At 43.7% G+C, this 26,516-nt stretch overlaps 1 protein-coding gene across 3 annotated transcripts in view; it reads right to left on the bottom strand.

The window, feature by feature from the left end:
• The window catches only part of LOC309390542 (disks large homolog 2), a 303,450-nt gene that overhangs the window by 191,949 nt on the left and 84,985 nt on the right, over window positions 1–26,516 (bottom strand). For all 3 annotated transcript variants that reach the window (XM_081949959.1, XM_081949958.1, XM_081949963.1), the window contains exon 8: window positions 25,398–25,539. In XM_081949959.1, coding sequence (XP_081806085.1) covers window positions 25,398–25,539 — 142 coding nt within the window. The remainder of the gene's footprint in view (window positions 1–25,397; window positions 25,540–26,516) is intronic.

The raw sequence follows: 26,516 nt of genomic DNA on the forward strand, positions 1-26,516 counted from the left end.
GGTTGAAAGTTGTACAACTTCATTTTAATCTGTCAAGAGAGGCATTCAATCATTCATCCTGTTTTGTTTAACTTCCCTTGAACTTTTATTAAAAGCTACCGTCACAAATGTTGTCACAGCATGTAGATTTGGGAAGGATTTTACTCTTATCTTCTCAACAAGAAGAACATTTTTTGTTATTCAACCTTCTTCAACCTAATGTCCTCTTTTGTTCTTTTCTTAAAACTTTTTTTGGCATACCAAGTGTCAACTCATAAAGTTGCCATGGTGAGGAAAGGGGGGAACGCATTCCACGCATCGCTTCGGCTAGAGTCGGATCTCAGATTGCTACAGCAGGCTTGTGAGGCGTGCACCTCATTGGAGAATGTGATTTATGACACAGACTGAGGGGAGGGAAGGAACAGGGGTAAAGTTCAGCCATAATTCAAATGTGGCTTAGATCTGAATGCAATAGGGTATTGCCAAAATGGTGCTCCTAATAAATGACTGGTTTTCTTTTGAAATTTGGCTCGAGGCTCATGAATCAATTAGGGCATCTTTCGGAAACCTGACACACACCCTTTGTGAATATTAATTCAAGTAGGTTCAAAATATTTTACAAGACACTAAGTTGGGGTAATCTGTGATCTTGATTCTATCCTTCTTTTAAGGCAACCTAGGACTGTGTTGGCTTTTTTGATGGCTGCAGCACACTGCTGGCTCATAATTTTTGTCATTGACAACAGTGTCATAGACCGTGATTACCATTGGTGGTCTCTCATCCAATTATCATTGGTGGTCTCACATCCAATTACTAACCAGACCTGGTCCTGCTATGATTCTTAGTCCACACCAGAATTTCCAACTCTTTCTAGAATGGATTTTCAACTTACATAGATTTTATTTTAGTGTATACAATACAGGGAGTCCTCAATTTACAACCACAATTGAGAACCAAAAATTATGTTGCTAAATGATAAATTTGTTAAGTGAGTTTTGTTCCATTTTACAACCTTCCTTGCCACATTTGTTATGTGAATCATCATCATCTTCATTTAACACCCCCCTAATCCCTTGTGGGGTGGGGTCTGGGCAACTGAATGGAGCTAGCAGAGTGTTTTAATGGCCGGATGTCCTTCCTGTCGCCAATGTGGAGTTTTTTTTTTCCTTTCCAGCAGATACATTCTCATTGTGCCCAGAGAGAAAAATATCTGCCTCTATCTAGGTTCGAACTCACAGCCTCCTGATTGTGAGGCGAGAGCTCTACCTCTAAACCACCGCACCACTCCCCACATTCGTTATGTGAATCACCATGTTAATTTAATAACACTGGGACACTGCAACTGTCATAAATATGACCCAGTTGTCAAGCATGCAAATGTAAACCACATGACCATGGAGATGCTGCATTGGTCATAAGTGTGAAAAACGGTCATAAGTCACTTTTTTCAGGGTCGTTGCAACTTCAAACAGTCACTAAGTCGAGGACTACCTGCATTGGGAGATATGCAAAACAATATGATATATCTAAACAGGTTTATACAATGCTCTCGCATCAGAAATGTTATGGATTTGATCATTATCATTTTGTGGTATAATCGAAAAGCAGAGTGCTGTTTAGCCAGTTTCATTTAAAATCTGAAATTTAATGATGTTTGACCATTCTTCATACAGTATGGTCAATGCCAACAGCCAATTCCTTCAATGGTGCTGAATAGATTTGATAGCCACTGGGTTTTCCCGAAAATAAGACAGGGTCTTATTTCTTTAGTCCCCCAAAATAAGCGCTTGGCCTTATTTTTCGGGAGGTCTTATTATTTTTGAGGTGCAGGGGGCGGCGAGTGTGGTCACCTCATGGCTGCTGCTGTGTTGCAATATTTTGGGGGAGGGCTTATACAAATATATACAATAGCAGAGTTGGAAGGGACCGTGGAGGTCTTCTAGTCCAATCCCCTGCCTAGGCAGGATACCCTACACCACTTCAGACAAATGGCTATCCAACATCTTCTTAAAGACTTCCAGTGTTGGGGCATTCACAACTTCGGGAGGCAAAGCTGTTCCACTGATTAATTGTTCTAACTGTCAGGAAATGTTTTCCCAGTTCTAAGTTGCTTCTCTCCTAGATTAGTTTCCACCCATTGCTTCTTGTGCTGCCCTCAGGTGCTTTGGAGAATAATTTGACTGCCTCTTCTTTGTGGCAACCCCTGAGTTATTGGAAGACTCCCCTATTCCTTCTTTTCATTAAACTAGACATACCCAGTTCCTGCAACCGTTCTTCATACGTTTTAGCCTCCAGTCCCCTAATCCTCTTTGTTGCTCTTCTCTGCACTCTTTCTAGAGTCTCCACATCTTTTCTACATCGTGGCGACCAAGACTGAATGCCGTATTCCAAGTGTGGCCTTACCAAGGCCTTATAAAGTGGTATTAACACTTATTTTAGCACAGTCACTCAAAAGCCCAATTGGGCTTATTATCTGGGGAGGTCTTATTTTCGGGAAAACAGGGTAGCCACTAGTGCCCAGGACGTTTGCAAATAAAATAAAAAATCAAGATGGCAGTCATAAACCCATTTCCTTTCTTGTGTGGTGCCTGCATGTTAAAAAAGGAGAGGGAAAACTATCCTGTGGTTGTTACTCCTCTCTCGACTTTTTGACTTCTACACGGATGCCGCTGTGAACAGACCATGCGTGATACCCTGAGCTAAGAAACTCAATTCATTATCTGTGTCTGGCATTGCGTCCTCCATTTTCTGTGGGTTTTTAAAACCAAGCTTGATCTGGATCCAAAATGGCGCCCATGTGTAGCTTCCCAGAAATGGTAGCATACAGCAGTGTTTTTCAACCTTGGCGACTTTAAGTCCTGTGGACTTCAACTCCCAGAATCCCCCAGCCAGCATAGCTGGCTGGGGAATTCTGGGAGTTGAAGTCCACAGGACTTAAAGTCGCCAAGGTTGAAAAACACTGGCATACAGTATAGCTGAGATTTGGTGGACCTTTAGCTGCCTGCATTCAGTGATTGTTTCATATTTGGATAACACAGTAAGCCATAACATTTGGTCAACAAGCTATAAAACTGCAGAAGGCTCTGTAAAATAAAAAGAGGCTGGAAGACATCCGAAAGCCCGAATTCATTAATTGTGCATTTTAGCTCCCTGTAATACAGTGGGACCCAAATGTTTTGGGCACCGATTCTGGGGAGAGAGGTTCTTCTCTGTGGACAGGAGCAGCTGTGGTTTCAGGTGCTTCAAATGAGGCTTGTGTGGCCCGGTTTGTGGCATGTCGGGGAGACCGGTGCCGGTCTACGGACCGGGAGTTGGGGACCCCTGCTGTAATACACTGCGCAGAGATAGAGTTGTGCAGCCTAAAAACTTTCCGAGGATAGTAGATCAAATCCAGATATTGTCTGGGTCTGATAGGTGAGAATATTTGTAGCTTGGGGTTGAAATAAGGGGTCCTTGGTGCTCTTTGAGTTTGGTTGTTTTCTTGCAGATATTTTATGACCCAAACTAGGTAACATAATTCCTGATGCTGAAGTTGGTGCCCTGATGATGTTACCTAATTTGGGCAATGAAACTATTATGGCCCGCCAGCAACCAGCAGAGCTGGCAGTAGATTCGGACACTGAGGAGGTTGGCGAGGGACATGGGCCAGTCCTGGAGTCTGGGGAAGGTTCTGATCAGGGCTCTGTGTTGGAATCAGAGAGGGGGCCAGGGCCATCCAACAGTTATCAGATGCCTTCACAGTCAGACATCACTGAGGCAGAAGAACAGCTGGAGCCTGTTTCCAGTGTGCCCATGCGCAGAGTTGCCAGGGCGAAGGGAACAGCTAAAGAACAGGGGTCGACTTGGGAGTAAGGCCACAGGTGGATGATGAATGGCCCCTCCCAGAGGAAATAAAAGAGGAGTGAAAGGGGAGTGGAGTTTGCAGGAGACAATTAGTTCGCTTAATTGGAGTTTGCAGGAGGCAATTAGTTCGCTTAATTGGTTCGTGACTCTCCGAGACTCCTTGCCAAGTTTTGCAGATATCGGTCTGGCAGCTCTCCAAGCCAGAGAAGGTCTGTGACTGTAAATCCTCCCTTGAAAGACTTTGCTGGATGTGAATGAGCAGAATTCACAGTCAATTAATAAAAGTGGTTTTTGTCGGGACGAGGAATTTGCTTCATGCTCTTGGGAAGCCTCGGTCAGAACAGAAACTCTCCAAGAAAGCAAAGAAGCTCAGAGAGCACAAGGGCCCCTGTGGAGCATTTATAACCCCAATTTCAAACATCATAAAACTAGTAAGCAAAACTAGTGAAAAAGCAGGTACTCCTGTCCAAAATCTAAGACTTTTTTTCCTATACGAAGCCAACATTTTTTTCATTTTCTTCATATCTTTATGAAAAGATTTGGCAGTTTGGCATTTTTTGATAGTTTTAAAATGTAGCTTTTTCAAAAATAATTTGGTCTTCTAGTGACCTTGTAGTCCCTTGCATCAGGGTGGAGTTGGGGCAACTGAATGGAGCTGGGTGTTTACTGGCTAGATTGCCCTTCCTGTCACCAATCCAGAGTTTGCAGCAGATATTTTCTCATTGTGCCCAGAGAGAGAAATATCTGCTGTTACCTAGGATTGAACTCACAGCATTTTGATTGTGCTAGGCCACTGTACCACTCCTTAGCTTTTTCAAATGCATGAGATTATCGGATTGTTGTTTTTTTTACATTTCAGCAGGGAGAAGGTGGCAATTCCTTCATGGCACTGTCCATTCCTCCCGTGAATTGGATAAGATAAGACACAGGTTAAGAAAGTCGAAGGAAAATATTTCAGCGGAATATTTGTGGGACGGAAAGAGCAGGGATCAAGAGCCTGTATCTTTCTAGATCGCAGGGCGGAATGGCAAAATTGTAGATCAGTTAAAACAGATCCTTATGATGGTTGTAGAGCAATATAAGGGTGGTAAAGCTAAAAGGTAAAGGTTCCTCTCGCACATATGTGCTAGTCGTTCCTGACTCTAGGGGGCGGTGCTCATCTCCGTTTCAAAGCCGAAGAGCCAGCGCTGTCCGAAGACATCTCTGTGGTCATGTGGCCGGCATGACTCAATGCCGAAGGCACACGGAACGCTGTTCCCTTCCCACCAAAGGTGGTTCCTATTTTTCTACTTGCATTTTTTACGTGCTTTCGAACTGCTAGGTTGGCAGAAGTCACTCTGTTACGCGGCGCTGGGGATTCGAACCGCCGACCTTTCTGATCGACAAGCTCAGCGTCTTAGCCACTGAGCCACCGCATCCCACGTAGGTAAGATTAAAAGCTTTTGAAAAGCTGGCTAGTTAGTTATACCGCAGACAAAGCAGCAGGTGGGGGGGGGGGGAGATTGTAGACCGTTAAATGATTTGGTTACAATTTTCTCATTTTCCCATGAAATGACCAATGTGCAGAGGACCAAAATAAAAGGCATTAAGGAAGTCATTGCAAAAAAAAGAGGATAAGCAATATTTCAAGAGAGACCCCGTATTATTTTATCCACAACCAAAGCACTTTCAAAGACCATACAGCTGCTCAATTCATTGCTTTTATTGCGATTCACACAAGTACAACGCATTTGTTACATTTCATGGTTAAAGAAATTACATAACAAATGCAACCCCCACCACACCCTACCACTCCCCACCCCCCACCCCCCTTCCCTCAGCATCTGAAGCTGTTCTTCCAATTTCGGTGCGTACACAGTTGTCTTTTAATGCCAAACATTTAATTTTACATTCTCAAGCACATCCTGAGACAAAAGTTTCACTTTATTTCATACAAAAATTTGTCCATACCGGTTGATCAGTCAACACAAATTCAAATGGCTGATGGGCAGTATTTCTTTTGCTATATATTTACAGTAATTTGACCACCGTATTTCAAAACTTTATTTGAACTTATTCTACCTTCTGCAGACTGGACCTGCAAAGCACATTTGAACAAACTCCAAATCAATTCCCCAAAGTATTTCGACTTCAGTTTACGTATTAGGATAAGAGCGGTTATGAAGGGGTTATAAAAAGGCTGTGATTTCACATGTTTAAGGACTAAAAAAAACAAGTCTAAAAATGGCTTGAAGTAGTGGAGGAATAAAGAAAAAATATATATGAAACAATGTAGTTAACGATCAGCAAAGGGAACTTCAGTATTTCCTGTGGGAAAAAAATCTTTCTTTGCACCAAAAATAAACCTCATCCATTAATAACATTTCCTCTACTGGCTTGAATCTAATTTAGATATACATGTACCACGGTTGTTAATGAATTTGTCCTTAGCACGAATAAAGTTAGATTTCACTTATTCTCATTACAAATCCAACCAGGATGCTTTTCAAAATACTGTCACTATTTAAAAACCTGGCCAAATTAATACTTTTGGAAACAAGCAAACATGAGCTAAATATGTTGCTTGTTCTAATCTTTTTTAAAGAGTAAAAAAACGATGCCATTTTACCAAAGGGTTTCGCCCAACTTGGTTTTTCCTATTCATCTGTTTAATTAATCTCATTGTATTGATTTTCCACAATTACACTTAGGTCTAAAGCTTTATCTCTCTCTTGTTATTTTCCACTTAAATTAATCGTTTAATGCTTTATTTGTTCTTAGGTTTTGCTGCGAAGTTATTTTTGCTTGTCTTCTATTTTTTTTCCCAAGAGGTGGTATTTAATTGGCCGTTTTTGCTTGGGGCTTTATTTTGTTCTAGTGAGCAAATCTTCTCTGAAACAAGCTTAGAATCACAAAGGTGCTTTTTTCAAGAGGCAACTGGACTTTCTGGTTTTTCCTTTGAAGACTTTTCGCTTCTCATCCAAGAAGCTTCTTCAGCTCTGAGGCTTCCCCACCATCCAGTCGGAGCTGAAGAAGCTTCTTGGATGAGAAGAGAAACGTCTTCATAGAAAGTCCATTTGCCTCTTGAAAAACCACCTTTGGGACAAGGATGTACATGGATGATGGAGAATCTTCATAGACAAGATCTTGGAACGTTATCATACACACAGAGATCCAAAGATACGTACACAGAGACAGAGGCCCCAAAGTTTCTTTCAAATAAAATTCTAAAAACCACTCTTTGACAATTTTTCCTAGTTTTAAGATACTAAGAACTAAAAGTGTTCCACTGACATGCCGGATTTAGGCATTGCATACAAAATTGTAAATAGTTACATTTTACCTGTGACTTTTTAAAGGTTTGATCGGAATGTAACTCATGCAAACAACTGCTTTAAACTTAACTTAAACCACTTTAAACTTGTAAAAAAAAATGACAATAGGTTTTGTCTGGAATATCTTATCCGATTCAGTTGTCTCAGTGACTAACTTTCACAGTTTTAATTCTGATTTAACTTCTGTGAACCTCATCCCATATTTCCGAGCTTCCTACGGGGGCATCTGTAAGTGCCCTAATGTGGTTATGGTCCCGGTCACATTTCATTTTATTTTATTTTCATTTTGCTTGTTCAAATTTGCCACTTTCATTTGAGGGATAAATATAAATAAAACAAATAAATGTTGCTAACATAATTTTTTTTAAAAAAAAATACCATCACAACATGTAGAAATAGTAGAAAACCGAACCGCAGTGGTACATAAACTTGATTGCAGAAAATACAACTTCAGCAACAGAGTGGTCAATGCATGGAATGCACTACCTGTTGTTACATCCTCAAACCCTCATAATTTTAACCTCAAACTGTCTACCGTGGACCTCACCCCATTCCTAATAGGTCTGTAAGGGGGTGTGCATAAGCGCACCAGCGTGCCTTCCATCCCTGCCCTACTGTCCCCATTTATTTGTACCCATTTCCTGTGTTCTTATTCATGTTTATTCTTATTCCTGTTATCTTGTACATGAGTGACAAACTCAAGCATTATGACTGCAAGGTTAATAACCTTCTTGTGGCTTCCCCAAAAATGCGGTTGGCTCATTGCAAAAAATAAATAAAATATGTCTCGTGGGCCAGGGAAGTCTGATGACCCAGACAGTTCAAATGTGAATAAAGATTTATTGCAAGCTTAAGCTCTCTACAAGAATCCATTCAAGCAAATTAGGAGTACATAAGAGTCACAGGAATTCAAGATGATCTGGATTTAGATCTCTAGTGGATGCATGCAGGGGGTGGGATTCAGCTGGTTCAGACCGGTTCCGGCGAACCAGATGCTAATTTTACATCTGATTCGCCGAACCGGTAGTTGCAAGGACTGGCTGACCCCGCCTACTCATCCCACCCCTTCCAGGAGTCTTCTCGTGGCCCGTTTGCATGCCACATAAGTGCAGGGCTCGCGCAGGGGCTCTGGGACGGTGAAAAATGGGCCTCTCGGAAGTTCCAGATATCCGGAAATGGGCTCATTTCCAGCCTCCGGAGGGCCTTCAGAGCCCAGAGGAGGCCATTCTCACCCTCCCGGAGGCTTGAGAAAAGCCTCCAGAGCCTGGGGAGGGCAAAAATGCTCACTCCCGCCGTGGTGCAGGAGGCCGAGTAGGCCACGCCCACCATGGCCACATCCACTCAGCAACCGGGCAAAGAACAGGTTGCTAAAATCTTTGAATCCCATCCCTGGTTGTGCAGGGACTCAAGACTGATGACATGTTTGACCCCTCCTTCATCTCAGCCTGGTCACCTCCTACAATATGTCATGTTAGGGTTATGTTAACCCTTCATTTGGCCCAGGAAATCCCATACTATTAATGAAAGAAACAAAAATATGGGCAAAATATCTCCCCAAAATTTGGAATAATTTGACAATTGTCTCAGAGAAGACTTGGCAATAGCGGGCACTTAATTAAAGGACCCAGAGAAGGTATGAAAAAAAAACATTTAAGCATCTGGGTAGATTTAAATTCAGGGCAGGGTCCCCTCAAGCACCTGTTTGGGGAGCGATAGAAGTTTTAACTATTAACTAATGAAATGAAAGAGCAGCAAAGCAAGAGATTAAATGTAACATCCAACTGATTCGTGCTGAAAGGATAAGATCTAGTATTTTGGCACTAAAGTGTAGAAAACCCTTCCGTTTATGGACAAGCTACCTATATAGCCTGCATTAAGGCCATAGCTTGCGTTAATGAATAGGCCACAGTGCCAAAACCAGGATTACAAACCAAAAATCAGGATTACAAAGACTAGGTTCACCCATGTGTAAAAAAGAACCCAAGCAATCTTATTATTTAGGTAAGAATAATAGGTGAAGCCAGACTATATTTCAGTAGAGGAGATAACCTGGAACAGCGTTTATTAAATTGCTGTTAATCAGAGAAAAAGACCATTTAGACATTCACAACCAATCTACAGTAAATGATTCATCCCCATTTGAAGTGCTCATATATAATTCAGTCCTCATTTAGATCCATCCAAGATACTAATTACCATCACCTATTTAATTTGGCTTTGTGATGTTTTTGATAGATTCTGCCCCAGGTTCTCTGCAGAAAGCTGCCTTAAGGCAATTTTTTAAAATCATATTAATAATAATAATGCAACCATGCCTGGGCTGCAAAAAACTAAATAACCACCAGAGGGCAGTGATACAGAATTAGATTTGTCCAGCTCATCGCTGCCATCTAGCGGCAGCTCTAAATAACTAGAATAATGACAACAACAACAATAATAATAGTAAATCTGCACAATATCATCATGCTCAGATTGTAATACAGAGAATAAAAATAAAGCATTAGGAAAGTAGAGGAGCTACAGAAAAAAAATAACTTGATTATGGCTTTACCACCGAGAAACTAAAAGAGGGAAGCTCTAACCCAATGTTGGCGAACCTTTTTGGCACTGAGTGCTGGAACGGGAGTGTGTATGCATGCGCGTGCCAGAAACTGGAAGAGCACCTGCCTGGTGCGCATGCGGGCACCGGGTGGCTGCTCTTCCAGCCACCTGGTATTCTGGTTTCTGGCGCACATGCACACATGAAGACCAGCTGGTCAGTGCGCATGTGTGTGCCGGAAACTAGAAGTGCGGTACGCATGCGTATGCTGAGAAGAAGATCTTCACGTTTCCGATGCACACATGCACACTGGCCACCTGGTATTCTGCTTTCTGGCACACATGAAGACCAGATGTCCGATGCACATGTATGCACTGGAAACCAGGAGATCATCTTCCCGGTGTGCGTATGCGCACTGGGCGACTAGTCTTCCGGTTTCCGGTGCTTGTGCGTGAAGACCAGCTGACTGGCATGCCGGAACCCGGAAGAACAACGGGTGATGGCTCGCGTGCCTGGAGAGATGGCGTGCCATAGGTTCGCCATCATGGCTCTAACCCATGTACCATCTAGCAAGGCGGTTGTTCTGAAATCTCCATTATTTGTGGCTGAAATGCGCATTTGTTTTTACAATACAATACAATACAATACAATACAATAGTAGAGTTGGAAGGGACCTTGGAGGTCTTCTAGTCCAACCCCCTGCCTAGGCAGGAAACCCTATACCGTTTCAGACAGATGGCTATCCAACCTCTTCTTAAAGACTTTTTTCCTCATCTGTTTTATTGGATTCCTCGTTTGCTTCCTCACAACCCCATCCAGCATTTGCAAGAAGCTACGGCTCAATGTAACACCGACGGATCAATATTTACCCCAAATATCTGAGAGACCACAGAGTGCAACCTTTGCCCCGATAGGACTCTTTCCTTTGGGGAAGGCAAGTGGTTAAACTACAGTTAAGCAGGCAATCTCTGCCCACTGTCTGGAGTACGATCCTGATGGGGCTCAAGGCTGACTCCATCCTTCCATCTTTCCGAGGTCAGTAAAATAAGGACTCAGATAGTGGCGGTCAATATGCTGACTCTAAACCTCTCAGAGAGTAAAGCCTTATTCAATCAGAATAGAGCTGGAAGGGACCTTGGTGGTCTTCTAGTCCAACCCTCTGCTGAAGCAGGAGACCCTATGCCATTTCTATCCAGTTTTAAAAACCTCCAGTGATGAAGCACTCACAACTTCTGGTGGCAAGCAGTTCCACTGGTTAATTGTCCTCATTGTTAGGAGGTTTCTCCTTAATCCCAGGTTGCTTCTTTCCTTGATTAGTTTCCATCCTTGTTTCTTGTCTTGCCTTCTTCTGATCCTTTGGAAAATAAGTTGACCCCCCCTCTTTTTAGTGGGGGCCCATCAAATACTGGAATACTGCTATCATGTCCCCCACTCCCTAGTCCTTCTTTTCTCTGGACTGGCCATACACAATTCCTGCAGCTGCTATTGCTATACTCAGCAAGGGCAATTTTTTTTCATTTTTATTTTTTTTGAATTCTGTAAGTTTCAGTCGAAACAACTTTAAAGAATTTGGTTTGGGAAAGACTGCAAGTTGATCTTCATCTTTTGAGCCTTGTTATTATATTCGCATTATCGAAGTTCAAAAACAGATGTGTGTCCTTAACCCTAACTATAATCTGTCGTAACAAGTTAGTAACTCCAAAGCCCCCCCTCTTTCAGGTTTCCAAATATATTAAAGATATTGCTTTTTCCACACGTTCTCTATCGTATTTGATCTCAGGAACTATGACCGCTCCAAACTACATGCTAAGATATCATGTGGTTTATTTATGAATTGAATTAATTGGTTATTGAGTTTGACTTAGCTTACCGTATTTTTCGGTCTATAAAACGCACCGGTGTATAAGACGCACCAAGATTTCAAAGAGGTAAGTTTAAAAAAAAAGGTTTTTGTCCTCCCTGTCTCCCAGGAGCACTCTGAAGGCTTCAGCAGGGCTGGGGAAAAGCAATTTTTAAAAGTTTTTTAAAAAAATGGCTGGAAAATGGGCTGTTTTTCACAAAAACGGAGGCGTTTTTACCTTCCCTTAGCCCCGCTGAAGCCTGCAGAGTGCTGCTGAGGGCTGGGGGAAGGCAGAACGCCCCCGTTTTTGTGGAAAAGTCTGTTTTTCACCCACTTTTCGCAAAAATTGGATGTTAGGGCGGGGTTTCGGGAGGCCAAAAGTGGCTGTATTTGGTGTATAAGACGCACCAACATTTCCATGCTCTTTTAGGGGGAGGGGAAGGTGTGTTTTATAATCCGAAAAATACGGTATTTGGATAGTTAATAAACCAAAGTACATCATTTCAGGATCACATGCAAACTCGTCTAACTGGCACTTACTCAGCTACCCACAATTAAGCAAATCTCATCTAAGGATGCCTGAATTTAGCAACAGGCTTAAGAGCTCCTGAGAAAGTGAGCTTTTAAACCACAATTAAGTCACATCTTGTGGCGTCAGATGTTAACTGTGAACAAGTTGGAGCCTAAAGGGGAAAAAAGGAATTTATCATCCATTGCAACAATTAACTTGCCAAGAATAGATACAGATAATCTGTAATTTTTGGGGACCTCATCCACGGCCTCTGTTACTTTTCCCAATCTCAGTTAAAGCCAGGAGTGGGATTGAAAAATTTTAACAAACGGTTTTCTGCCCGGTTGCTGGGTGGGTGTGGCCATTGGGGCGTGGCTAGTCAGCTTCCTGCACTATTGGGGGGGGGACGTTTTTGCCCTCCCCAGACTCCAGAGCAGTGGTGGGTTCCTTATCCCGTCGCAACCGGGTGACAGGACCAGGCGTCCATCACGTGTATTGCACACACATGTGCACCCACCCAGCTGCTCGGCAGAGCATTGCGCAGGCGCCCTTTGCTGGGTGCGCTTGTGAAAATGGCCCGGTTGGGTCAAATACAGCTCAGGAATGCGGGCGGGCCCTCCGAAGCACCGTACTGGAATGGTGCCTGCTGCTCCCAGCAGGCACCGGTACGCCCGTACCGGGGCATACTGCCTGCAACACACCACTGCTCCAGAGGCTTTTTTCAAGCCTCCGGGAGGGCAAAACATCGGAGGCCCTCTGGATGCCAGAAACAGGTCCATCTATGGACTTCCAGAACTTCTGGGAGGCTCCGTTTTCACCGTCCCAGAGCCTCCATGCGGGCCCTGCACTTATCTGGCATCCAAAATGGGCTGTGTGTAGACTCCTAGGAGGGGAGGGACGGGTAGGCGCGATAAGCCAGTCCTTGTAACTACCGGTTCGGTGAACCAGATTTAAATTAACATCCGGTTTGCCCGAACCGGCTGAATCCCACCCCTGGTTAAAGCCCTTCAAAAGCGAGCATCTGAATTAGCAAGGAACAATTCAGGCGTCATTCCAACTTGAATCAAGTTTCTTTTAGAGAAACTGTGATTTCTCAACTCAATTTCTCAGTATTTTTTCCCTTCCGCTCCAGCTGCACCGCGATTAAACTACAGCTTTTATGAAAGAATAATTAAAATCAAAGAGTATCTCCAGGCTGTTGATGGCTGATAAATTAAGCAGCAACTCATGGTATGTTCTTCTGATTTCTATTCATGCATCAACTCATATGGAGTCATTATTTGCTTTAATTAAAATAAAAGCTACGGCAATAATATAATCGCAGTAGAAGAGACAAGAGATGTACACACTCGCAGAATTTCTGTAAATTCTGTAAGCTTCCAACGCAATACAGGTAGTCCTCGACTTACAACAGTTCATTTAGTGACCGTTCAAAGTTACAACGGCACTGAAAAAAAGTGACTTAGGTTCATGTTTCACACTTTGGACCATTGCAACATCCCCACAGTCACATCAAAATTCAGATGTTTGGCAACTTGACTCATATTTATGACAGTTGCCGTATCCCAGGATCACGTGATCCCTTTTTGCGACCTTCTGTTAAGGCAAAAATCAATGGGGAAGCCAGATTCACTTAACAACCGTGTCACTAATTGAACAACTCCAACGATTCACAACGACGATGACAAGAAAGGTCGTAACATGGGGCAAATTTCAGTTAACAAATGTCTCGCTTAGCAGCAGACATGTTGCCCTCATTTGTGGCCGTACGTCGAGGACCACCAGTACCACGCTTCACACAGTGTCATTCTAAATAAAATATATTCTTCTAAAACAAACCAAAGGGTGTTTTGGTGGAGAAAAAAAACCTGCAGCCGTGGGATTTAGGTTCTTAAAAGAAAATTTCATCACAGACCGCATGCAAATGCTTTGAATTCTTGGAATTTGCATGGAAATGATTGGAAATTATTTGCGATCAACGCAGCTGCCAAAACAAGTTGCAGCTGGCTGTGAAGTATTGCCATGCCCCAGCTAAGCTTAATATTGTGTCTGATCTAAAAGATCTTAAATCTGTATGTGTGTTTGTGTGTGTGTGTGTGTTCCAGCATAACTCTGGAACGCTTGGAGCAATTTCAATCAAACTTGGTACACAAATGACTTACTCTCTGGAAACAAATACTGTGGGGGTAAGAAACCCCTAACACCCTTCGGTTTGTGTGTTCTGTTAAGATACATCCTGTTGTGCCTCAAAATGGCTTCTACTGTACTGCCGTAAAATGACTTCTACTGTACAGTGCAGTGGAGTTGCCATGGTAATGGCTTCACAATACTCCACAAGGGGGCTCCCTTTGGTAAAAGGGAAAATCCAACGTAGAAATTATGTTTGGTCCGGACATTTTCCCCCTATAAATAAATACCCAGGCAACGCCGGGTTATCACCTAGTTATAAATAAAATAGGAAGCAAGGGAAATTTCCGCTGCCTTTAATGAGAGCTTCTACCAGGGGTGGGTTCTGGCAGTCCCTACAGCCGATTTGCTCTTGGCTGAGCACGCACATGCACAATGCAATAAAAATTGTTCTGTGCATGGGCAGAAGCCAAAAACAAGATGGCGGGGCCATAGGAGAACCAGGCCTGGGTTGCTGCCAGTTCCGGTGACCCAGGCCGCCAAACCACTACCGGTTCAGATCGGCTTCCTTTCATCATTAACTCTCTCTATCCCACCCTGCACCACCACCAACAAAAAAAGGATTATGTAATGAAAAAGCAAAACAAAACACACAACCAATGTAACTGGCCAGCATTGAACTAATACCTAAAAAATGCATTACAGCGCACAATATCTAAAAATTTTATTACAGCGCACAATATCGAGCAATGAAGGATTGACATTCGACGTGAGAAGGGGTTAAAGAAGCAATAGTTCAGAAGTACAATCAAAATATTGCAGGGGTAATAAACAGACGACCCCCCCCCCCCGTGTAAAACACCTCCTATTTTTTTTCTCAGTGGTGTGTTAGGACCGAGTTGCAAAATTGCATATAATTCTGTTTCCACGGGTGGATTTGTTCCTCCGGGTATAATTTCCTGAAACAAGAGCATGGTAGCCCCACCTTCACAATTGGCCAATGCACAGGATTCTGCCTATCATGGTTTGATAACATTGCTATTCAAAATGGTGTTAAGGTTTTTCAGTAAACAAGCATGCTAAATTGCCCCCCTCTTTTTTTAAAAATGCACAAAGACACATAACTGCAGCAAACAGGAAGGATGGACCAAAATTAGACATCCCACAATTCAGAAACGTTCTTTTCTTCTTCTTCTTCTTCTATTTGTTCACCCACCTGAAGATTTTCTGCTCTTTCCCACATCTTAAGAAAGCTCCCTTAAGCAATAACTTTTTAAAAAGGGAAATGCCCACCGCTGAATTCATGACCTTCAGCCTTCGCACTGTGAACTCAAGTTATTGCCACAAATTTTTTTCAGATGTGAACATTTTAAAATTAGCTTCCATCATCAATAAAAATGCTGGATTGGACAGACCTTCAAGTCAGCCAAGCCAGTTGATATTTGTGCATTTGGAAACAACGTTATTATTATTTTCTAAATATATATATATATATATACAAACACAAATATGCCATATTATCTGACTGGGAAAATGTCAAAATCAAAATACATAATTGATGGATAGTCTGTTCCAATTTGCTGCATACTCTCATCCTTTTCTTTAAAAAATATCATTTAATCCAGGGATCGGCAACCCGCGGCTCTGGAGCCGCATGTGGCTCTTTGATCTCTCTCCTGCGGCTCCCTGTCGCCGGTTGGCTTCACAATTGATAGGGTTTTGTGTTAGGACAGGTAGAGGAAAGAGGATGCTGCACTAGGAGGAGACTCTATGGTAGGGGAACCGGACTTCCGGTTGTCAGGGGAAAATGGACTCCACATTAGGAGGAGACTCTATGGTGGGGGAACCAGACCTCCGGTTGTCAGGGGAAGATGGACTCCACACTAGGAGGAGACTCTATGGTGGGGGAACCAGACTTCCGGTTGTCAGGGGAAAATGGACTCCACACTAGGAGGAGACTCTATGGTGGGGGAACCAGACCTCCGGTTGTCAGGGGAAGATGGACTCCACACTAGGAGGAGACTCTATGGTGGGGGAACCAGACTTCCGGTTGTCAGGGGAAAATGGACTCCACACTAGGAGGAGACTCTATGGTGGGGGAACCGGACTTCCGGCTGGCAGAGGAAAAGGGATGCTGCGCTAGAAGGAAACTCTATGGTGGGGGAACCGGACTTCCGGTTGTCAGGGGAAAATGGACTCCACACTAGGAGGAGACTCTATGGTGGGGCAACCGGACTTCCGGTTGGCAAAGGAAAAAGGATGCTGCGCCAGGAGGAGACTCTGTGGTGGGGGAACCGGACCTCCAGTTGTCAGGGGAAAATGGACTCCACACTAAGAGGAGACTCTATGGTGGGGGAACCGGACTTCCGGTTGGCAGAGGAAAAGGGATGCTGCGCTAGGAGGAGACTCTATGGTGGGGAAACCGGACTTCCGGTTGTCAGGGGAAAATGGACTCCACATTAGGAGGAGACTCTATGGTGGGGGAACCAGACCTCCGGTTGTCAGGGGAAAATGGACTCCACACTAGGAGGAGACTCTATGGTGGGGGAACCAGACTTCCGGTTGTCAGGGGAAAATGGACTCCACACTAGGAGGAGACTCTATGGTGGGGGAACCGGACTTCCGGTTGGCAGAGGAAAAGGGATGCTGCGCTAGGAGGAGACTCTATGGTGGGGGAACCGGACTTCCGGTTGTCAGGGGAAAATGGACTCCACATTAGGAGGAGACTCTATGGTGGGGGAACCGGACCTCCGGTTGTCAGGGGAAGATGGACTCCACACTAGGAGGAGACTCTATGGTGGGGGAACCAGACTTCCGGTTGTCAGGGGAAAATGGACTCCACACTAGGAGGAGACTCTATGGTGGGGGAACCGGACTTCCGGTTGGCAGAAGAAAAGGGATGCTGCGCTAGAAGGAAACTCTATGGTGGGGGAACCAGACTTCCGGTTGTCAGGGGAAAATGGACTCCACACTAGGAGGAGACTCTATGGTGGGGGAACCGGACTTCCGGTTGGCAGAGGAAAAGGGATGCTGCGCTAGAAGGAAACTCTATGGTGCGGGAACCAGACCTCCGGTTGTCAGGGGAAAATTGACTCCACACTAAGAGGAGACTCTATGGTGGGGGAACCAGACTTCCGGTTGGCAAAGGAAAAAGGATGCTGCGCCAGGAGGAGACTCTATGGTGGGGGAACCGGACCTCCAGTTGTCAGGGGAAAATGGACTCCACACTAAGAGGAGACTCTATGGTGGGAGAACCGGACTTCCGGTTGGCAGAGGAAAAAGCACGCTGCGCTAGGAGACTCTATGGTGGGGGAACTGGATTTCAGGTTGGCTCGAGAACTGAACCAGAGGGCTTCTGGTTAGGAGCTTTGTGGCTCTTTGAGTGTTTAAGGTTGCCGACCCCTGATTCAATCCAAGGCATTCACAGAACCATTCCCCTTTTCTCTCCAATGCACACATTTCTCAACCCCCCGAAAAAGCTTTACACGGGTTCATTTACAGGTCACAAACTCGTTACACAAGTGAGCAAATTCTCGGTACAATTCGGCATAGCATCAAGACAGCTGCAAAGAGTCAAGGTTTTTTAGAAGGCGTCTTCCAAGAAATAAAAGGATTAAAAAAGAAAAAACAGAGTGAAAAATCAACAGCCATGAAGGCCAATTTTCTAAGCTTGTCAATCTAAACCGCTGGCACATGCTGCCTTTTCGGTTTTGTGTTTTTGCAAAACGGAGCAACACGAAAAGAACCACACTGAATTTTTTTTTAAAAAAAAGCACTACATCGAAGCAAGTTCCCACAGATCTGGTGTCAGAGCACTTTTTAAAAGACACGTTAAAAGAAGGCATAGGTTCTTCTCCCTTTCCAGCAGGTCGAAGTGAACAACGACAACAAAAAGAAATACAAGAGTTGGTTTTTGTTTGATTCAGTGCTTGGATTTCTTGCACTCATGAAATTTCCCTATGGGATCACAGCTATCCCTGCTCCAGTTGGGAACACACCTACCAAGGGAAGTCATATCTGCAAAGAGAGAAAGAAATCACTAGGGCCAGCCCCATAAGAACACCCCAATGGGCTCAAAGAAAGCCAAATGAAGGATGCCTTCCATTGGTGAAAGGTGAAACACAACCACTGGACCTTTGTTTCCCAACCTCGCCAACTTGAAGGAGCTGGTTGGGGAATTCCGGGGGTTGAAGTCCACCCATCTTCAAGGTGCCAAGGCTGAGGATCAACACTGCATTAGAAGCTTGTGGGGTGGGGACAAACACAGGTCTAGGAATCTGGGTAGCCTGGCATTCTCTGACAACCAACCATTGCTTGTTCTATACCCTTTGTTGGAAGAAATGTCCATCTGGATTCAGTTCTCCAAGTGGGGAGAAAAACACAGGAAACATGGAGGCTGTTTGGAAATACGGTTTAATGGCGGACAGGACTACATGGTTTTTTGGGGGTCTTGGGCAAATGAGCACATGGGAGAGAGACAGAAAGAGACAGAGACAGACAGAGATAGACACAGAGAGATTTACACCCTCTCCTGGGCCTTGAATTTGAACTTCCCGTTCCTGTGGCAGGGGCATGTATTCTGATTGGTTGTCAGACTCCCAGTGGGTGATGAGGGGGTAACTTTCTAGGCTGTCTTGAGTCCCAGGCTTGTTTGAACCATGCTGGGTGATGCAATCTTCCCAGGTGCCATGTGGTGAGATGGGTGACTTCCTATCATGTCCTGAGGTTGAAGGTCTTTTGTTTTGTAGATAAGCTGGCCCAGCCTTTTGTCTTGTAGATAGGTTGGCACCAAAATATCTGCTTAGGCAGCTAAGGCTCTGAGTTTATGTCCTTGGAAACATGTTTCTCCTTTAGGTATTATGTATAGTATTCTGACTTTTTAATATTTCCCGGAATATTCCATTCTTCTAGGAAATGGGTGGGTGCTAAATTCCTACACTTTGAAGTAATGTTCAGCTCATCCCATAGCTAGTTGATTGGTCACTGCCAATTTGAGAGAAGTGAAATGATTCTGGGGGAGAACATATGGGAAGGATGGATGAATGGATGGAAGGAAGGAAGGAAGGAAGGAAGGAAGGAAGGAAGGAAGGAAGGGGAAAACTATTATTTTGAAGGACATGTTGGCCATTTTTTTCCTACTAGGTCATAGAGTGACTTAATGGCCAGGGCATTTTCAGAAACAAACCAGGTGGGTTTGTTGAAAGCAGCTGATTGTCCCCAAGCAATCAGCTATTCCTAGTTAGCCTTTTTGCTCTAAATTGCAAGATTCATGCCTAAGATGGAAGTCTTCAAACTTGGCTACTTTAAGACTTGTGGACTTCAACTCCCAGAATTCCTCAGCCAGAATCCTGGAAGTTGAAGTCCACAAGTCTTAGAGTTGCCATATTTGAAGAACCAGGCCTAAGATGAAGATGAAATCAATCTGAATGCCAGTTGGACTGAACCAAGATTTCTACAAGTAGTGCTTGACTTACAACCTCAAAGCAATGCAGCTCCTTGACTTATGACTGCTAAGCAATGCCCCTCAGTGATGTTGGCCTTTATAACTGCATCACTTAAGGATGGAAATTCCAGTCTCAATTAGGGTTGTAAGTGAAGGAATCAGAGGTGGGTTGCTACTGGTTTGGTCCGGTTCGGCCGAACTGGTTCTATCTTGTTTTTTGCTACTTTTTTTTACTACTGTGCATGCGCGAATAGCACGCATGAAACGTATCCCTGAGTGAACCAGCAGTAACAGAAGCTGGAACCCACCCCTGGAAGGACTACTTGTATTTCTATCAAACAAAGGTTGTCCTGATAGGTGTATAGGTAGTCCCCGACTTACGACCACAACTGAACCCAAAATTCATATTTCTAGTTAGGTGAAGTTTCTCCCCCCCCCCCATTTTATGACTTTTCTTGCCACAGCTGCTAAATGAATCTGTAGCTGTTGCATTAATAATATAGTTGTTAACAAATCGGGCTTCCCTGTGGCTTGTCAGAAGGTCTCAAAAGAGGATTCACACTGCAACTGTCATAAATATGAATCAGCTGCCAAGTGTCTGAATTTTGATCACGGGATTGTGGGGAGGCTGCAGCAGTGTGGAAAACGGTCATAAGTCTCTTTTTTTTCAACGCTGTTGTCACTTCCAATGGTCATTAAATGAATAGTTGTCAGTCAAAGGACGACCTGTACACCTCTGAAGGGAAGAGACTGACCAGAGTGAGGTGGCATTGATACACCTCCCCTGAAGTAGAAGAAAATAGAGGACAAAAACTCTTCCAAAGTCTCCTACATAATTGCTAGCGATCATCTTCCACTTCAGGGAACTATTTAATAATAAAGTAGTGGCCAAAATTGTGGAAGCGTTTTGGGAAAAGCGTACAGTATTTTTGAGGTTTGATGGCTAATAACACCACTTTTGCAGGGGCATGGTGGCTCAGTGGCTAAGACGCTGAGCTTGTGGATCAGAAAGGTCGGCAATTTGGTGGCTCGAATCCCTAGCGCCGCGTTAACGGAGTGAGCTCCCGTGACTTGTCCCAGCCTCATACTAACCTAGCAGTTCGAAAGCACTTTAAAAAATGCAAGTAGAAAAATAGGAACCACCTTTGGTGGGAAGATAACAGTGTTCCGTGCACCTTCGGCGTTTAGTCATGCCGGCCACATGACCATGGAGACAGCTTTGGATAACACTGGCTCTTCAGCTTTGAAACGGAGATGAGCACCGCCCCCTAGAGTCGGGAACGACTAGCACATATGTGCGAGGGGAACCTTTACCTTTTACCATAGAATTATATATCAGTGGAAAGATCATTTAATCAAGAATGTAATGCAATAACTTTTATGAAGGATTGCTATTAGAATAGGAGTTATAAAGAAGAAAAGTGAAACACATAGAAAAAAAAATGAGATATACAAAAATTAGCACCATGTCAGTTAATACTTAGTTGTGTAACCTTTAGCATGAATTACGGCCTTACAGCGTCTTCCGATAGAGTGGAGAAAGTCTTTTAGTTCTGCAGCTGTTATAATGTGAAACCAAGATTGAATGATTGCTTCTATTAACTGGTTTTTATTGCTGGCTATATTTGGCTATAACCTTTCATAGAATACAGATAATTGAACAAACTTTGTTGCATTACATTCTTGATTAAGTTATCTTTCCATTGATATATAATTTTATGGTACTACTCCCAAACAAAGTGGCGTTTTTAGCCATCAAACCCTCAAAAATACACTTTTCTTAAAAGGTTTCCACAATTTTGGCCCCTACTGTAGGTTTTTATGTCTATAATCTTTCTCCCTTTGTTTTTGCTTTTGTTACTAAATTTTGGGCACTACTGTACAGCGGGCTATGATACTTCTTGGACAAAATGGCTCTGCAATGTACTGTATATAGCTCTCAAGGAAGAAATAGCAGGAGACTTTAAAACTTTTCTTCCTCGTTGTTCTTTTTCGGCGTGTCCTCGAGGCAACCCGTGACCCATTTCGAGCCTTGGGGAAAAACACGTTTCTCTTCTTTAGCAAGTGATGCAGGAATAATAAAACCCTCCTCATCTGTCACTTCCTCTGATCGCTCTTTCGGTTGCATCGAAATGATAATCCTGGTTTCCAGGTGATCTGTGTTTGCTTCCAGCTATCCGCCTCAGCCTGAACATGGAACATTTGTTTGCCAACATCTGCTAAACCAGAAGAGGCAAACTCGTTAAAAGGGCCATGATTAGCAGAGGGTTTGATGCCCAGGGCAAGCATCTGATGCCCTTCTAGGAAAGCAGATACGGGTCGGGACGCTTGGTACTGATTTTTCTGCCGTCCACCTCGTATAATGAGCTTCTTTGTCTTTAACGGGTGAATGGACACAACTGAATCGGATACATATTCTAGGATGGTTCACACCAAGAGAGATTCGTTGCAAGAAATAAAAACGTTCTTGGGATAACAATGACACCAACAGAAGAGAATATTTTTACCTCGGGGTTGAACTGTGGGGTCTTTTCCACACTCTAAGTTGGGTTGATTTTTTTTGCGGACCCAACTAGGTAATATCATCAGGGTTAACCCCACTCCCTTCTAGGCCTGATGAAGTTACCTAGTTGGGCAATGAAATGTCTGCTAGAAAGCAAACGAGCTCAGACAGAGTACTAGGTAAAGGTAAAGATTCCCCTCGCACATAGGTGATAGCCGTTCCTGACTCTAGGGGGGGGGTGCTCATCTCCGTTTCAAAGCCGAAGAGCCAACGCTGTCCGAAGACGTCTCCGTGGTCATGTGGCCGGCATGACTAAACGCCGAAGGTGCATGGAATGCTGTTACCTTCCCACCAAAGGTGGTCCCCATTTTTTCTACTGGCATTTTTTACGTGCCTTCGAACTGCTAGGTTGGCAGAAGCTGGGACAAATAACGGGAGCTCACTCCATCACACGCGCTAGGGATTCGAACCGCCGACCTTTCTGATCGACAAGCTCAGCGTCTTCGCCCCTGAGCCACTGCGTCCTTCAGAGAGAGTACTAAGGAATCCATAAAAATGGCATTTCTCTAATTCCATCTTGCGATATTTGCACTGACTCTCCATCCGTTATGGAGTCACTCAAATATTATTATTATTTTGACTCTTGAGAACTATAATATGGTCAGATGATTCAGATCCCAAGGCCTGCTCTTTTATATAACTTATATAGACCAGGGTTTTTCAAACTTATCACTTTTAAAATGACTCCCAGAATTCCTAAAGTCTCAACCATCCATGGCTGGCTGTGGAATTCTGGGAGTTGAAGTCCAGACGTCTTAAAGTGGCTAATATTCTAAAGGTAGAAATTCTCTGCGGTAGTTTTAAAAAACATTCAGGCAGATGCATTCTAACCTGCTGAAACCTTTTGTGATCTTACTTGGAATATGAATATCCACAATTGCATCCTTCATCCAATTGTAGACCAGCAGAGAATAAATTATCAAGACTTTGGCAGTTTTCTCCTTCCCTTATGCGGGGAGTCAATCTGCAGATGTCTAAATTATTGGGCTGTTTTATTTAGTTCTTTTTTAATATATTTTTTCTCCTGTATGTTTTGCCTGGAGATTTGGCTGGCTCCAGCATGAAAATTTAGGGCAATTGGGAAAGGCTGTGGATTTACGGGCCTCGTCACGAGCATTTCACTATCTAAAATATTTCTCAAAGTTTAGAAATGGTGGATCTGCCTTCACTGGGGCCCCGATCTGCCATAAAAGAAGCAATAACCATGCTGATGGAAGATCATATCTTTAGCTTAGGGTTGAACTGTGGAGACCTTGGTGCTTTCTGAGCTCGGTGGTTTTTTTGCAGACGTTTCATGACCCAACTAGGCAACATCATCAGTGCATCAGTTGGCAAGAAAGCAACCCAGGCTCGGAGAGCACCAAGGACCCCACAATCATTTTAAACTTTTCGGCAAAAATACCAAAAGTTCTTGGTAGCATCTGAAACCCTACCACAGGGAGCTTGTATGGAGCATAGTCTGCTTTATCTCCTGGGGATGTCCATTATCCAATATATCTTCACTATATTAATAAGATTAGTGCAGAAGAAAAGAATATGCACAATTTGAGGGAGACGAGGCAACGTAATTCAGGGGTGTCAAACTCAATTTCATTGAGGGCCACATTAGGGTTGTGTTTGACATGGGGGGGGGGGGAGAACACAGGGGGGCGTGGCCAGTTCCAAGTCACTCGTGTCGGGGGCACCTGTGATGGCCAAGTGCTAAGGTAGGACTTCCCTCAGACTCTCCCTCCCTCTCATTATAATCTTCCTTCCTTTCTTCCTTCCTTCCTTCCTTCCTTCCTTCCTTCCTTCCTTCCTTCCTTCCTTCCTTCCTTCCCTCCTTCCTTCTCTTCTTTTTCCTTCCCTCTTCCTTCTCCTTTCTTCTTCCTTCCCCTCTTTCCTTATCTTTCCTTCCTTACTCTCTTCCTATCTTTCCTTCCTTTTCTTTATCTTACTTCTTTCCCTTTCTCCTTTCCTGTCCCTTCTTGCATGCTCAAATGCAAAAGGGGAAAAGTTTCTCCTTTGGCTTGGTTTGCTTACAGTTTGTTTTGCTAGCCTTCTGCCACCAATAACAGAGCTCGGGGTGGCATGCACGACTACCTTGGGCCCCGTTTTAGGCCGCGATGAACTCCTGCAGCCCTCTGCTAGGGAAAATGGACTCCGGGGGGCTGCACGCGATCCCCTCGAGCTTCGTTTTCACTGACAGAGGTACCATGGGCCAGTCCTTTGCTGTTTCCATAGCAGCCCCACAGGCCCAATCTAAGCACCCCATGGGCCAAATCCAGACCACAGGCCTTGAGTTTTGACCATCCTTGACCTACCATATTTTTCGGACTATAAGACGCACCAGTGTATAAGACGCACCAGTGTATAAGACGCACCAGTGTATAAGACGTACCAAGATTTCGAAGAGGTAAGTAAGATAAAAAAGTTATTGCCTTCATTCAACCCCCAGCAGCACTCTGCAGGCTTCAGCTGGGTAGGGCCAAGGCAAAAAAAGCTCCCGTTTTCGCGAGAAATGTCCCCCCCCCCTCCTGGGACTTCAGAAGCAAATGAATGGGAATTCCTTATCCAACCTACTCTTGCGTGCACATCACATTCATGTACGAAGACCAAGGAGGCCGTGAGAACTGCAAACATTAGCTTTGCGGGGGTGGAAAGTGGTGCTCCATCCCCCTCCCCAGGTTTAAACCCCCAGGGGAAACCATATGGCCTAGACAGACAGAAATTCAAAGGCGCTAAGTTAAGGGTGAAAAGGGACAATTCAAATCTCACAAATTACAAGGTAAACAGTGGATTACAATGGTGGACAGACAAACAGCAAAATTTGGGATCCAACACGATGTTTCTAGGTGGTCAGACAGAAAGGAACGAAACGAAACAGAGCGAAAACCTGATCTTTTTGGACAGGATGAGGTAAAAAAAAATTACGACAAAGAGAAATAGTGGCGCGAAGGAAATTCGTCCTTGTTAGTCACTACGTTATTTATCCTTCTCTTGATTCTAGCTTAGCTCTTGTTTCTAACCATTAAATTACTGAGAAGGGAATCCCTCTTTTAAAATTTAAAGAGTGCACCTCCTTATTATCTTAAGGGACAGCCAGATGGAGCATAGCTGCCTCTTTCCTGTATAAATGTGATTATTCAGAGGCTCATACTCTGTCGAGCATCAAAATCCCGGCAACAAAAAAACAACAACATGTTCCTGGAAGCCAGCATATCAATCAAAGGCACTCAGTAAAGGTTTATATCTAACCTGGGGTAGTCATCTTCCATTAGCATGTGCTTTGGAATAGGTGAGTATCTTCCAGGTGAGATGGGGGCCAAAGAAGTCTTGTATTCTAAAGTGCCGTTGTTGCGAGAAGACAGGATGTGGTTTTCCATTGGTGGGGAATAAGCTACGGGTTAAAGAAGACAGCCCATTACCAGTCAATCGCCACTTCAATTCATGTACCGTTCAATTCATGCTGAACAGTCTGAGATATTCACAGAAAATTCAAGGTGGCCCCCCTCGTCTTTTTTTTTTTTTTTTTTTTGCAAACAGACATACATGGGAAGGATTTTTAGGAAGTTTAAGGCATCAAAGGCTAAAACCAGGGCCCCCAAACCCTTGGCTGTGGCCCATTATAGGGATATAATCTTCTTGGAGCCAATTGTTCTTACTCCATCAAAGATACACACCGCAGGTATCAAGAATGCACACAAAAATATTTTCTGACTTATTGGACCTAATTTTCCACAAGAATATGGTATTAAGCAGCTATAAAATCTTTATCACCACATAGGCACCTAAAAATGTCTAGAAAGAAGAACATTGTATACACTTAAACATTATTCTCTCAGTCTGGGAGCAAATAACTTGATTCAAGAGGCTATCGAAAGGAAACAACTTCAAAGGATATTGGTCAAAAGGCACTGGAATTGCCTACTTTCTGGAATTAAATTATATATATAATTTTAATACAAACAATCCATCTTCCATTAAACAGTGTGTCGTCTAAAAGAAATACCTTGTGCGATAACAATGAGAATTTACAACCATATTCGTTCTTTATCTACTCAGACATTTTCTTCCAGATGTTTCATTACCCAACTACGTAACATCATCAGTGCTAGAAGGGGAGGAGGAGGACTTTGTGTCCTTCGTGCTCTCTGAGCTTCGTTGTTTTGTTGCAGACATGTCATCACCCAACTAAATAACATCAGTGCTAGAAGGGAATGGGGAAGGAGGAATAGGAGGAGGAGTTGAAGGAGGAAGACGGTGCGTCCTTGATGCTCTCTGAGCTTCGTCGTTTTTTCTTGCAGACATTTCATTACCCAACCAGGTAACATCATCAGTGCTAGAAGGGAATGGGGTTTGCTTTCTGTTTATATA

The sequence above is a fragment of the Natrix helvetica genome (genome assembly GCF_964273705.1).
Source record: "Natrix helvetica genome assembly, chromosome: 4".
NCBI lineage: Eukaryota > Metazoa > Chordata > Lepidosauria > Squamata > Natricidae > Natrix > Natrix helvetica.